The 14,079-nt window shown below is 39.8% G+C and overlaps 1 protein-coding gene across 1 annotated transcript in view; it reads left to right on the forward strand.

Annotated features, from left to right (window-relative positions):
* Tbca (tubulin folding cofactor A) overlaps window positions 1–14,079 on the forward strand; it is a 52,657-nt gene that overhangs the window by 30,985 nt on the left and 7,593 nt on the right. Inside the window, exon 2 of the mRNA XM_021660402.2 lies at window positions 13,543–13,648. Coding sequence (XP_021516077.1) covers window positions 13,543–13,648 — 106 coding nt within the window. The remainder of the gene's footprint in view (window positions 1–13,542; window positions 13,649–14,079) is intronic.

Here is a 14,079-nt window from a genome sequence, read left to right on the forward strand (position 1 = left end):
TAGAGTGAGTAGAGTTTTCCAGGTTTACTTACACATAAAAACCCTTTTCTTTTTGTTGTATCTATTACTATCATTGGAAGAATTATTTTTCTGTAACAGAAGTGATAGCTAATAGAAATTTGGTTTTATTTGCATGTTCAGTTGAAGGGTTCTATCTGTACACATACAGGGTTAGTCGCTTACTGTAGGCCTAGTTTCTAGGTCTTTCTTCAACTCTTGGTTCTATGGATACTGAGTTTTTAGGTAGATCACAGAAAGGGATATTTATCATACAGGTGTGTTCATGGCAGGTAGCTCTTTGTGAGTTCAAGGCCAGTCTGGTCTACATAGTGAGTATCAGGCCAGTATACAGAATCTTGAAAGACTGCCAAATACCTCATCTGAAGTAGGGAAGGAGCTACATAGAACAATTCTTTGCATGAAGTTGTGTTCCTAAAATCCTATAAATACATGATTTATATATTCTAGTTTGTGAGAAGACTTTGTACTTTGGCATGCTGACACATGCTGTTTATGGTGTTCTGACTCCAGCAAGGACAGTGATGCCTTTAAAGTGCTCAATGGCTAATACAGATCAGTGGCTTGTAAGTGTTTTACTTTGGGTAAGTAATGGAGTAAATTGATAGTGGATTTAAAATAGTACACACACTTCGTGAACTGGATGGTACATTTAAGGTTGGGGTAAGAAAGACTTGGAGAATTTCACAGCCTTGGAATCACCAGTTTTAGAGTAACTAAGAAAATTTAACTTTTGAATTTTCAGATTGGGTTTACTAGCTGTTATGAAGAAAAGTGTGTGTGTGTGTGTGTGTGTGTGTGTGTGTGTGAGAGAGAGAGAGAGAGAGAGAGAGAGAGAGAGAGAGAGACTGAGACTTGTATGCAGTGTCTGTGGAGCCCAGAAGGCATCAGATCCCCTGAAACAGAAGTTACAGGTGGTTATGATTATGAGCTGCCCAGTATGGGTGCAAGGAGTGGAACTCAGACCCCTGGAAGGGCAGGAAGTGCTCTTTATCACTGAGTCATTAACCTCACTGATAGTGCAAAACTTTAGTTTAGAGAATTCCTGAAATATTGTTTTATATTGCTATTTTTGAGTTACTAATTCTAAGATTGGTAGTTTTAAAACTGTTACATTGATTTTCGATTTTGCATGCATCATTTTAGGTGTTTACAGAATGTCTTGTGTAACTTATTTATTAAAATTAATTAAATCATATATTCTACTTCAGCAGTTAATAGAACTTGAACCATCTCCAGCCTAATTGATTAATTAATGGGTACTGGGAAATATGAGGTAACAAATGCCGTCAAATTAAGCCTTCATTTTCTTTCATTTAGGCTACACCAGAACAATGCATTGCTTTCAGTTTGGAGAGCTGAGTAGCTGCTGCCGAGCATGGACAGATTGTCTTTGCACTGTTCTCTGTTGTACTATTTCAGTTTAAAACAGAATTATTTTAATTTTGGAACAGGTAAAAGACATTCAAGATTTTAAAATCACTTCATTTACTCTAAACATGATAATTTGGTGGATATAAAGTGCTAACATCACAAAATCCTGATCTCACAGTTCCTGGCCACATGGCCTTACATTAGTCATTTCTCTTTTTTGAAAATGAAAATTGTCTTTCTTTGAATGAAAATGAAATCACTCTGCCTACTTCATAGTGATTCTGCACACACTTGGTAAACACCCATTGGGCACATACCCTGCTCAGTGCTAGAATAAGGCGCATTACCAGTCCTTAAGGCCGTATGCTTTCAAGAGCAGAAGTAAACAAAATAGGAGCACTGTGATAATGACGGTGCATAGGCCATGAAGATCTACAGGCTCCTGTGTCAGCTTGGGCTAGTGAGAGGATGGGCTTAAAGATAGGAGCGTGTAAGTTAGGTGTAGAAGATGGGGAGAGGGAACTGAAGAAGGAGAAGTATTCTACTTAGAGCAACCAGCCTCCCCAGCCGTATCTCTTTTTGTCTGCTTGAGTCTAGAGCACTTTTAGGTTTCAAGAATATAGGATACTGTTAAGTTCTTTACTGACCTCAAAATCTTTTTATTTATTTGCATGTTTAATGTTGTAGTGGAAATTGAACCCCAGCTCCATGCATGCAAGGCAGTGACCCTATCATGAGTTATCCCCAGTCCTGACTGAAATCTTGACTACTGCCATTGGAAGGTTACGAGAAATAAAATGCCTCACTTGGAGTTTTTTTAGTGACTGGAAAAAGAATCAGCAGAGAATGACTCTGAATTTTAACTACATAGACTTTATAGATGGTAAACACTAAATCAGAAGATTCTGAAGTCTTAATACAGCTCATGGATTTGCTGGTGTAAGCTTCCTGCCATTGTAGTAATAAGCAGGTGTGAGTCCCTGCTATTACCTGTGTAGCACCGTTAGACAACCTAGCGTCATAAAACTTGGTCAGTGCTAATTTTAGCTATCCTGTCTTTCCTCTTCTGACACTCAACAGAAGTGAAAATTAAAATGTGATAGAGATAAAAATAGTATTTATTCTGGAGCTTACCCTCCAATAACCACCAAGATTATTTTTTAAAGTTTTTACAGTTTTTGATAAAAGTTTTTGAAGTATAAAATACAGTCTTACACATGTTTATATAGATTATTTCTTGATATAATAGAAAAGAAAACTGAATTTTTTATTTTGCTCTTTACTTTCTTTGTTCACATTTATTTAAATATGGCAAGAAAAAAGGATGAGGTTTTTGTGCTGAGTTCTGAGTGCTTTGGTTTGGACTGAACTGTTCCATAGTTAGAATGGACATGATCTTTGTCCTGTGGCTTAACCAAATGGTGTGTCAGTACAGATGTTAGCTCAAGAGACAGAAGACCCAAGCTTATATAAGAGCTCTGCAGGTAAGAGATCTTTCTGTTCCTGGAAAGACAACAGTAATGCCAACAAGGACTACAGTTATTTGATACCCCAGAAGGCCTGTCCCTTAAATTCATTTTCCTCACAACCCCACAGGCTATCTGGCACATGTCATACAGGACGGTGTCCAAGATAGAGAAGGAATTACATCCCATGTAGGGCCATTGACACACTTTTAGAACCTTTAGCAGCACCCCTTATGCAGTTTTATCCAGCACTGGGGCACTTGCACATACCCCTACTATCACTCAACAGAGACTTAATTTGAGAGACATTTTGGGTGGTTATAATCAAGATTGGTTTCTCTTATTGAGAAATGAAGGCATGACTTCCAAGTAAGGAACCAGCAGCACTAGCTAGCCATAACTGAGCAAATGGAAACATGGGGTTTGTTGTTGTGTGTTCTCAAATTTGAGAATTATATTGAAAGTGTATCAGTAGTGGCCAAGTAATGGGTGAGACATGTGGAGTAGAACTGTTTGATACGTAGTGCCTGTAAGGATTTGGATCAGCCCAGAGCTCTGTGAGGTTTCACATCACCTTTCCTACATTGGGGAGAGTGGCAGTACCTATTCATGTCATGTTTCATAGCTGACACAGTTGTAGCTGCCTTGTTGTGGAGAGGAGCTGTTGAGCCTGACCAAACAGCTAGGCTTAGGCTTTGGTTATGACAGTAGAGATGATAAGAGACTGTAGGGCTAGGGAGAGAGCTAGGAAGACAAGAGCTTTCCATGCAACCAGAAACCGTGAAGAAATGCCACGTGCTTGTAATCTGAGCATGTGGAGAGGGGTGGAACCTTGGTATATACTGATTAGCCACTCTAGTCTAATTAATGAGCTCCACAGTCCAGTGACAAACCCTGTTTCAAAAAACAAGGTCGATGGCACTTGAGGAACAACACCCAAGATTGTTCTGTGTCTCCTATGAGCATGCTCATACATGCCATGCACACAAATACACAAAATTATACAAAATTGTCTGGTAAGTAGGTAGATACATAACTAGTATATGCAAAACAGTATCAAAAATTTTGTCATTAGGGCCTCAATGAGTTTCTTTTCCTTCATGTCTCACAGCAGAAATTTGAAAGGTATTGTTTCTTCAGAAACAACCACACTGGAGATTTTAAATCTAGTACCTACACACAGGAACTTGGCTACATAGGCTTAGAATTTTTACAGAATACTTTAAGTATCATTATACTTTTAAGTTTCATTAGCCAACCAGGAATTGTTCTTCGTTTTATGATTTTTTAAAAAAAATTTTCCTTATTTATTTGTTTGTTTGTTTGTTTTTTAACATTTTTTTTATGTATGTGAATGCTCTGTTTTCACAGCACACCAGAAGAGGGCACCAGATCTTATTATAGATGGTTGTGAGCCACCATGAGGTTGCTGGGAATTGAACTCAGGACCTCTGGAATGGCAGACAATGCTCTTAAACACTGAGCTGTCTCACCAGCCCAAGAGTCATTCTTGCTGGCACGTACGTCATGATTTTTATGAGAAAGATTTGGTAGATATCCCTTGGTCCTTAAGCAGACCTTGAAGACACAAAGCAAGTAAATCTGAAAATGAGTACATGCTTTAAATGTGGTTGGTATTACAGGATTACATTTCCCTCCATATAGAGCCTCTGTTGCCCAAAGGGGCTTCCTTGCAGGCTGAGGTTAGCGGGAGGCTTCTTCATTAACGTTTCCTATTACGCCATGATTGATGCAGAGGATCTTACAGTTTATAACCATGTGCTTGAAAGACAAACACGTGGCTTTATCATGCCGGTGTCTTTTCTTGCTGCTCACTTTCTCTGTTCTTTAAGATTTATTTTTATGTATGTATGTGTGTATGTCTACCTGCATATGGGGGTGGTTCTGAGGAAGCCAGTAGAGGGTGTTGGATCTCCAGAGCTAGAATTAGCAGCCAGTTGTGGATACTGGGAACTGAACTCAGGTCCGCTGAAAGAGCAGGGCGTACTCTTGACCACTAAGACATTTTTCTTTATTCTTAGAATTGAGTCCATTCTTCTTACAGATGTTTCTCTAGAGCTTACACTACAGTTTTCATTTAGACTGGTTGTTTCCTTGGCTACGGAACAGTCGTGTTGACTTCCCCACCCCTTACACACTCACACACACACACACCAGCTTTCATTAGACCATGGTATTTTATTGACCATAACTTTTTCATCTTGTAGCTTCTTTTCTAGGTTTTTAATTTTCAGTTTGCTACAGTATATTCTTTTTTTTAAAGAAGAGATGTTTAATCATGTAGCTTACAGATGTAATAGATGTAGAGAAGGCAGATACTGAGCTAATGAATGCAGTTTTGTAAGAGATTTCTGAGGCATTTTTTTCCTGTTGGGAAAGCAGATGAGGGGCTTGGCTCAGGGCTCCAAGACCCAAAACAGGTGCCAACAATAGAATAAGTGTCAGCAATAGAATAGTTCACCAACAAGGCAATTAGGGGCATGAAAACACGTTCCTGGAGATTTAATGCACGCTACTTCAGGTTGTACTGCTCTTTAAGGGGCAGTGCACAGACATCTTACACTGTCTTCACAAGTCCTTGTCATAAAATAGCCACTGGTGCGCATGGTCCTGTTCCTATAGGAACAAGTTACAGTATATTCTTAAATAATTTTTTAGAAGAGGGCCATACACAAACTGAGTTTTTGTGTAACTATGAACAATCCTCTTGCCTTATAACTTCTTTCATAGGTGACGTAATAAGGTTTCGTAGGAGACTCACTGGATCTTTAAGATCTTAACTCATGTACCTTGACTTCAAAGAGCCCTTCCCTACCTACCTTGATTTAAATTGTAGTCCTGTATCCCTCATCTCCCTTTACTAATTTTTCTCTGACAGCTACCACAGCCTGCTATGCTCTGCGTTTTGTCATTAGTTCACCCCACTAGAGAGTGCCAAACAAAGGTCAAACTTCTGGTATTCACAGTTATACCCTTGGTATCTAATAATGACGGACAAACAGTAACTCCTCCATAAATAGTTGCTAAATGAGTTAATGAATCTTCCTTCATCCTTCTTATAGTTCTAAACTTAGGTTATGTCATTTCCCCTAAGAACGTTGAAGGAATTGATCAATTGTCCTATTGTTATTAATGTGAAATATGTCAAGATGGGTGTTTCTTTTGTAGGTGATCCATTTCTTCTGTTTTTGAAAGCTTTATAGTTTTTTTAGAGCTCTGGAAATAGCTGTCTTTCTGTCTTTCTTTTCTTTTTAGATGGGTTTTATGAGGTAGTCCCAACTGTCCTGAAACTCAAAGCTCTGTCTGCCTCTGCCTCTAAGTGTTAGGGTGCTGGGATTAAAGGTGTGCACCACCATCGCCAGCTTAGAAATTCTTCTCTTGAGACAGGGTCTCACTATGTAGCTCTAGGTATTCTGGAACTCACTATGTAGACAGGCTGGCCTTGAACTCACAAAGATCGGCCTGCAATGCTTTGGCCTGCAAACATTTGACTCAAATCCCTGTCACCCCACTATATTATGTTGAGGTCAGACTCTGGTCTTTTTCTGCTTTCTGTCTCTTTACCCTACACTCTGAAGTCTAACAAACTCAACCAGAGCCATTCATGTCATGCTATGGCAAACAGTCTGTTTCCATTTTGTGATGACTTCAGACCTTGCTGTGGGGAAAATGGACATAAGAAGCCTCTTCTTGCTGTGTTGGCCTTTGAGCCAGCACCTCACCCATGATAAGCAGAGGCTGTACACCAAGTAGTACCCCAACTTTTTAATGTTGGGTTAGGATTTTTTAACTTTTAATGTAGTATTCCCAGCTTTTTAATGAAAAACTTCTCTGTCCCAATGCTTCCCTTGAGGAAAAAAAAAAAAAAAAAGCTAAAGGGACCTTTTAAGACTGTAGTGATTTTGTGGTACTTTTACTTTGAAATTTTAATCTTAATGGATAAAAATTTTTAATACTGAAATTATTATTAAAGCAGTTTTAAATTATTTCTTTTATATTTTGACATAATTACACCATTTTCTCCTCTCTCTTTTCTTCCTCCAAACCCTCCCATATACTTCTTGTTCTCTTTCACATTTATGGCCTCTTTTTTTCATGAATTGTTGTTGTGTGTACACATATCTATTCCTAAATACGTAAGTACAACCTGCTCAGTCTGTAATGTTAGTCATACGGATGCTTTCAGGGCTGACCATTTGGTATTGGGTAACCAATGAGTGTGCCCTCCCTGAGGAAGACCTTTTACAACTCAGCATTCCTTAGTTACCTGTATGTCTATATGTTGGCTCTTCACCATCCACTTTGAGCTGCCTATTGTTATGGTACTTTTCAGCTCATGTTTAGGCAGTCATGTTGGTGAGACTTTATGGTTGAAGCTACTAGCATTCCTAGGAGACATAATCTCACAGCAAACTCAGGTCCTCTGGCTCTCAATACTCTTTCTGTCCCGTCTCTCAGTGCTCCCTGAGCCTTCGTCGCTGGAGTTACTTACTGGGACCGGGCTCACAACTCTGCACGTTGATCAGTTATGGATTTCTGTAATAGTTTCTGTCTCTGGCAAAGAGAAGTTTGCTTGATGCGGGGTGAGAACTATATCTATCTGGGTAGATGTAATTAAGGGTTTTGCTGGTTTAGTGGTTGTTTTCTCCAGGTTCCATGACTTCACTAGCACTGAGTAATTAAGTAGGATCCTAGTACCACGGGATTTCCTCTTGTTGAAAGAGTCTTAAGTCTAACTAGAGAAAATGATGGTTTTTGCCAAGGTGTGTGTGCCCTTGCTGTACCCTTGGGGTTATCATGCTGTGCTGATCATTGTTGTTGTTCATAGAAGTCATACCTAGGAGGATTGTTGGTTGCTTCCTTCTATTGGAAGTTAGAATGGCACCTTCTGGTATCATGAAAGCCAGTCACCAGGGAACAGGCCTTCAGGTCAGTTCCAGCTCAGAGATCCTATAGATCTGTATCTAAAGTGCATGGTGTCTTCAGCAATAGGGTCTTACCTTCTACCTCTGGAGGGGACAACACAGAGCAATAGCAATAGCATCAGTTTTAGATGCCGTTTTCTGTGTAAACTGTTCTCTTGCTCCACTGTTGGGGCTTGATTGGTCAGTACTTGGACCTTTCCCTGCAGCTCATTCTATGGTCACAAGCTTTCCCTTTTTGGGGTGGTAGAATTATGATGAAATTCATATTTTATATAGTCACAGTTTAGTCATTCAGAATGTTCAGTGTATGTACAGAATTGTACTGCTGTCTCTCCTCCATACTGTCATATTTAGAGCATTTTCACCGTCAGAAACAAAGTCCATATTTTTGAACTATCTTTCCCAGTCCTAGGCTACCATGGACTTATTCTGTACTCTTATACTAGTTTGTAGGTGTCTTATAGTAGACCAATGTAGTTTGTAGCTCTTGTGTCTGGCTGCTTTCACAGTAGCATGTTTTCAAGGTTCATTATGTTACAACATAAGTTAGTATCTTCCCACCCCCCTTTTTCCTTTTCTACGGATTTTAAACAATGTATTTTTATTATTTTCACTTCTTCAATTCCTCCTGGAGCCACCTCTCTTCCCTACCAGTCCAACCCCATGTCTCTTTTTTTGTCCCTTAAGTCCAGTTTGTGCTGCCCACATGCTCTCGGGTATGTGGCCATCCATTAGAGCATGACCTACCTACCAAGGGCTCCACTCTTAAGGAAGACCAACTCTCTGACAAGCATCTGTCAGTTGCCAGTAGCTCCTCAGCTATAGTAGGGACTTCATGCCTACCCTACCCTCTTCATGCTGGGCTTTTGTCTGACTTGAGATCGTACGGGACTTGGGTACACTGTGAGTTCATAGGTGCACTTCCTGTCACTGTATCCCAAATACATGTTTCCTAGAGTCTTTGAGTCCCTCTTCCTCTTACAGTTCTGCCTCTTCTTTGCAGAGATTCCCCAGGCCTTGGGAGGGTGTGATATAGTGTCCCTTTTACAGAGGCATCTGTAGTCTCTTATTCTCTGCGGCATGACCTATTGTAGATTCCTCTGTTGATCCAAAAGTAAACAAAAAATGAATGTGCTAAGAGCATACCACCTTAAAGGCACTTTAATGGTGAAGATTGAGAGATGCACTAATATTTCGGTATAATGATGTCCTTAGTAATCTGATGATGATGATTATTATTTTTATTATTATTTCCATTTTGCAGAGTAGTGTGCTAGATTTTCCAATTGAGTATCTTACTCCTTTTTAATTGCTGAGTAATATTCCAATAACTGGATATATACTATATTCTGTTTGTCCATGAAGTGAAGTTTTGAGTTTCCATGTTTGGCTGTTGCACATAAGGCTGTTACCAACATTTGTATACATGGAATTTATGTGGACTTTTGTTCCAGTTTCTCGAGGATATGTATCTAGGAGTAGAATTAGGACAAATTGTAATTTTGATTTGTTTAATATTTTGAGGAACAGCCGCTTTAAAACAGCTGCATTAGTTTTCATCTCTCTCAGCACTGTTTAATGCTTTCAACTTTTCTCCATGTTTCCCAACATTTGTCATTTATGAGCTGACGGATTATAGACATCTGATTGTGTCGCGTTATTTCTTTCCTGATGGATGAAGTTGAGCATATTCTCATGTGCCTACTACACATTTTCATGCCATCTTAAAGAAATGCATGTGCTGGGCCTTTGCCAATATTTTTAAAGATTTGTTTTTTGTGTATTGACTTCGTTTACATTCATGTATGATACTTGTAGAGGCCAAAAGAGGGTGTCACCTCCCCTGGAGTTGGAGTTTCAGGCAGTTGCTAGCTCCCATAGGTACTTCAAACTGATGGTGGTGTTGTGTAAAAACAGAAAGTGCTCTTACCCTACCCAGTCTCCTTTATCCCTCATTACCATTTGTTATTTGTACTGGACTGCCACTTGTAGACTTGGCTTTGGAGTATTAGATATTAGATGGCCATAAATACCTGGAAAAACAATGTTTATAATTCTTAAAAACATAAAATTAAAATAACAAATATAAAAAATTAAAAATGAGGGATTTTAGGTACAAAGGTCAGAAGCTGTTGATTTTCTGTGAGCAGCATGATTCTATGTGTCAACTTTGCACTTGTGAGCAGCTCGAGGATTTCTGCAAAGCACTTCCCAAATTTGTGCTAAAGGCAGCTGTTCTGCAGGAGCCCCGTGATTACAATCCTTGCATCCCCATTGAGTTTGCACAATTTATCAAACAGTTTTTAAAAACTGTTTCCACAGGACCTTTTTACACATATGCTCAGCTATGTGTAAACTTCTGATCTTTAGCTGTCTGAGCACTTAGTTTGGATGATACTAACAGTGCTCATCTGCATGTGTAATGTTACTGTTGTGTGTTACATGTCATGTTCAGGTAGTTTCTTGTTTGATTATCACAGTAAGGGGTTGTCAATTCTTTACGCTTCTTAAAGCTATCCTTAATAATAAGCTTTTCCAACTCCTTAAAACCAGCAGATTTTGAAGCTGCTTTGCCATTTGGAGGTACAGGTTTCTAAAAATAATGGAAAATATTTTTAGTTAGTTTTGCATTTAAACTGCAATAGCATTAATTTGAAAATTTTATTTTAAGTGACATTTGTAAAAGGAAAGCAACATTATAAGAATTTTACTATTAGGTGATTCTGTGCCTTCCTAATTGACTATTTACTGCAGAAAAATAGTGAATATAACCAACAGCGAAACTAGCAAGTTTTAAAATTATTAAATATTGTGCTGTACTTAGTCTTAACTTTTCTTTAAATGAAAGACATTTATACATGAATTTTAAAAAGCTCACACTTTATTGAAAGGCATAAAATATCCCCCTTTTAGCCTCCCCTCCCCAAATCACTAGGAGTTTTCCTTTAGTTAACTGTACAGTAGTATCATGCTCCTTTGCAATTTGTTCCTTGAGCATCCTGTTTGTTCCTTGAGCATTATAAAGTACATGTTCGGTTTTGTATTTTCCCTTTTCAGTGACAGTATTCCAGTGTCTAAGTGTGTGAGGCTCACATACTTGGTGTTTTATTGTATTCCCATCAAGAGACAACACAGAGTGGCAGTGGAGTATGTGCCAACTGGGCTGTTTCAGTTCCAAAGTGGAATTTGTGTTGTATATTAGTATCCTAAACTCCACAGGGAAAGGCTTTTTGGGCACTGCAGCAAGAGAGCAGGGGGTATTGTTGTTGCCTTGCCATACTTGTGAACTTGATCAGGCATGGTGGTGCATGCCTTTGATCCAGCAGTTGGGTAATAGAGGGAGGCAGATCTGTGAGTTCGAGGCCAGCCTGGTCTATAGAGCAAGTTTCAGGAAGCCAGAGAGATACATGGTAGAGAGACCCTATCTCAAAAACAAAGACTTGTGAATTTAAATTCAATCTACTTAAACTGTAAAAATCAAATTATGTTTAGAAATAACACTTTAAACTCCATTACCGTGCTTTCCCTCATCTTTACAGGTTGGGTTAGAATTAAACAAGTCAGATAGAGGCTGTTTTTAATGTAATAGTGTGAGGAAACCTTTTTCTTTACTGTATGCCACTTACTGTTCTGTTGCTATGAATAGACACCATGACCAAGGCAACTTATAAAGAAAGCCTTTCATTGTTGGACTCTTGTTTACAGTTTCAGAGGTTAGTTCATTATCATCATGCTGGGGACTATGGTAGTGTGCAGGGAGGCATGTCCTTGGAGCAGTAGGTGAGAGCTTATATCTTATCCACAAATGAGAGTCAGAGAGAGACTGGACCTTGAAACCCATCCCCTGTGACACACCTCCTCCAACAAGGCCACACCTCCTAATCCTTCTCAGAACAGTTCCACTAGCTTCAAATATTCAAATATATGAGAGACGTTCTCATTCAAACCATCACACTGTACACACTTACATTCTATATAGGAATGTTAATATGCTATTGAACTGTGATTGTCATTGTTTGGATATCTGCTTCTGTGATTTAAAAAAAAAAAAAAAAGCCATGACCAGAAACAGCTTGAAGAAAGGGTTTATTTTATCTCACATGTCCCCGTTGATCACAGTCCATCATGAAGGGGAATCAAGGCAGGAACCTGGAGGCAGGAACTGAAGCAGAGGCTGTGGAGGAATGCTTCTTACTAGATTACTCCTCATGACTCTCTCAGCTTGCTTTATTATAGAACCCAGCACCGCCAGCCCTGGAATGCCCCCTCCACAGTAGACTAGGCTCTCCTGTATCAGTCACTAAGAATGTCCCACAGGCCTGCCCAGCACATTTTCTCAATGGAGATTCTCCTCTCAGATGGTTCTAGTTTATGCCAAGTTTACATAAAAACTAGCCAGCATAACACTTTTCTATTAAACTTTAATTAACCAGAAATAGGGGAGATTGAGCTCTTTATGACTGAGTTTTTGTTTTGTGTGCCTCCTTTCTTACCAGAATCTTCCTGACAAGCACCTTTTCTTGCTTGAACATTGTTTGTACTGGTTTGTTTTCACTAATTACCTGTGAAAGAACTACCTTTAAATTACCTACTCTAGTTCCTTGCGTAAGGAGAGTCTAGCATAAAATTAAGTTCTCAGTCAGTGATAAGCAGGGGTTTTGTTGAAAATCTTTCTTTGAGATTTGGTATGTAATGTACTGATTTTTCCCCCAATAAACTAACTGTTTATGCAATATAAAAAAAATTTGGAAAACATATCAATAAAAAAAAAAGGCATTATAGAGGTGTTCGCTCCTAATCCTTTTATACTGCAGATGTTGGAGTGGGTTTTCCTTCTTAATGTAAGAGTGGTGAGTTCTGGGCGTCACACTTGCCTTATGTAAGGCCCTTGATGTGGGAGTGGCCAGGCCCCACCTCCAGACTCCTGAGAGCTGGGCCCAGCCCCACCACCTAGCTTCCTCTAACCACCTTAATGTCTGTCTCCTGCCCTAGAGGTAGGAGAGTGGCCAGGCCCTGTCTACAGAAAAAAGCCCAAGATCAGGCTACACAATCCCTCTGATCCCAGGTCACCCAGGAAAGCTCCTCCTCCACAAGAAACCCTATAGAAAGCCTGCCTCCTCAGTTCTTTGCTGCTTTTCTCCTGAGCAGAGACAGCCAGCCACTCTCTCTCTCCTGTCCTTCCCAATAAATCTCTTTATAGGTGTACACCTAAGATGGAAAGATGTTTTCGCAGTTGTGAGCCAAGGAATACCATCCACAAAGTCATACCACACAATGCACCTCACGTAAGAGATTGTTGGGAGGAAAAAACTCAGGGAAGTCTGGGGGGTGGGGCCTTGCCCTTGGAGCTCCTCAAGGACAGAACCTAGCCAGTAGAGCTCCTCAGGCTGGTGGTCTGCCCACTTGTCTTGTGTGGCAGCTCAAGGGGCCACGCCTGGCATCTGGAGGTCTCCAGGGGTGGTGCTTACGATGGGAGTCTCTGCCACCCGATCTGCTGTGTGGCTGTTTGGGATTCCTTGGCTCTAGTCAGGACACCTTTCTCTCATCAGAGCTGGAACACATACCCTCTACTCCAGGAGAGGACTTGGAGCACAAGGCTCATACTTACACCTGTGACTACCAGTAGCTGCCCCCATCTTGCCTGTCTGCATTAGTATTCTAACCATGCATTTACATACATGCTTTCTTTAACCTTTAGGAAAAAATCTAATTCTGAAACATTTTTGGTTTGCTTATAGATTGGTCAAAGAAAAGGTGATGTATGAAAAAGAAGCAAAGCAGCAAGAAGAAAAGATTGAAAAAATGAAGGCTGAAGATGGCGAAAACTATGCCATTAAGAAGCAGGTAAAGTGACCCTTGGGGAAAAGTGTACTAACTGATGTAGTCTTTATGACAGTGTCAGAGAAAGTACTGTTCCCTGTGGAGACTTCCATTTGAAGATAAGGAAACTGAGCTGGGGAGGAATGGCTATAATTTTGGCATTCAGAAAGTTGAGGCAGGAGGATTGCTACAAGTTGGAAGCCAGCCTGTGGACTAGTGGAGCCCTGTCACACAAACAACAACAACAACAACAAAATCCAGTAAAACCAGAAATAAAGCCCAACAAAGATAGAAAACAGAAACAAGTGAAATAACTGTAGCAGGTCACACAAACTCCCATGTGTGAACACAAGAATTCCATGGTTGCTCTCTACCATGCAGCTCTACAGCGTCTCCAGTTCTAAGGGTTAAATATAAAAATTATGTAGCATATGAAGTATAAGTTTAAGTGCATG

Source organism: Meriones unguiculatus, chromosome 6 (assembly GCF_030254825.1).
Source record: "Meriones unguiculatus strain TT.TT164.6M chromosome 6, Bangor_MerUng_6.1, whole genome shotgun sequence".
Classification (NCBI taxonomy): domain Eukaryota; kingdom Metazoa; phylum Chordata; class Mammalia; order Rodentia; family Muridae; genus Meriones; species Meriones unguiculatus.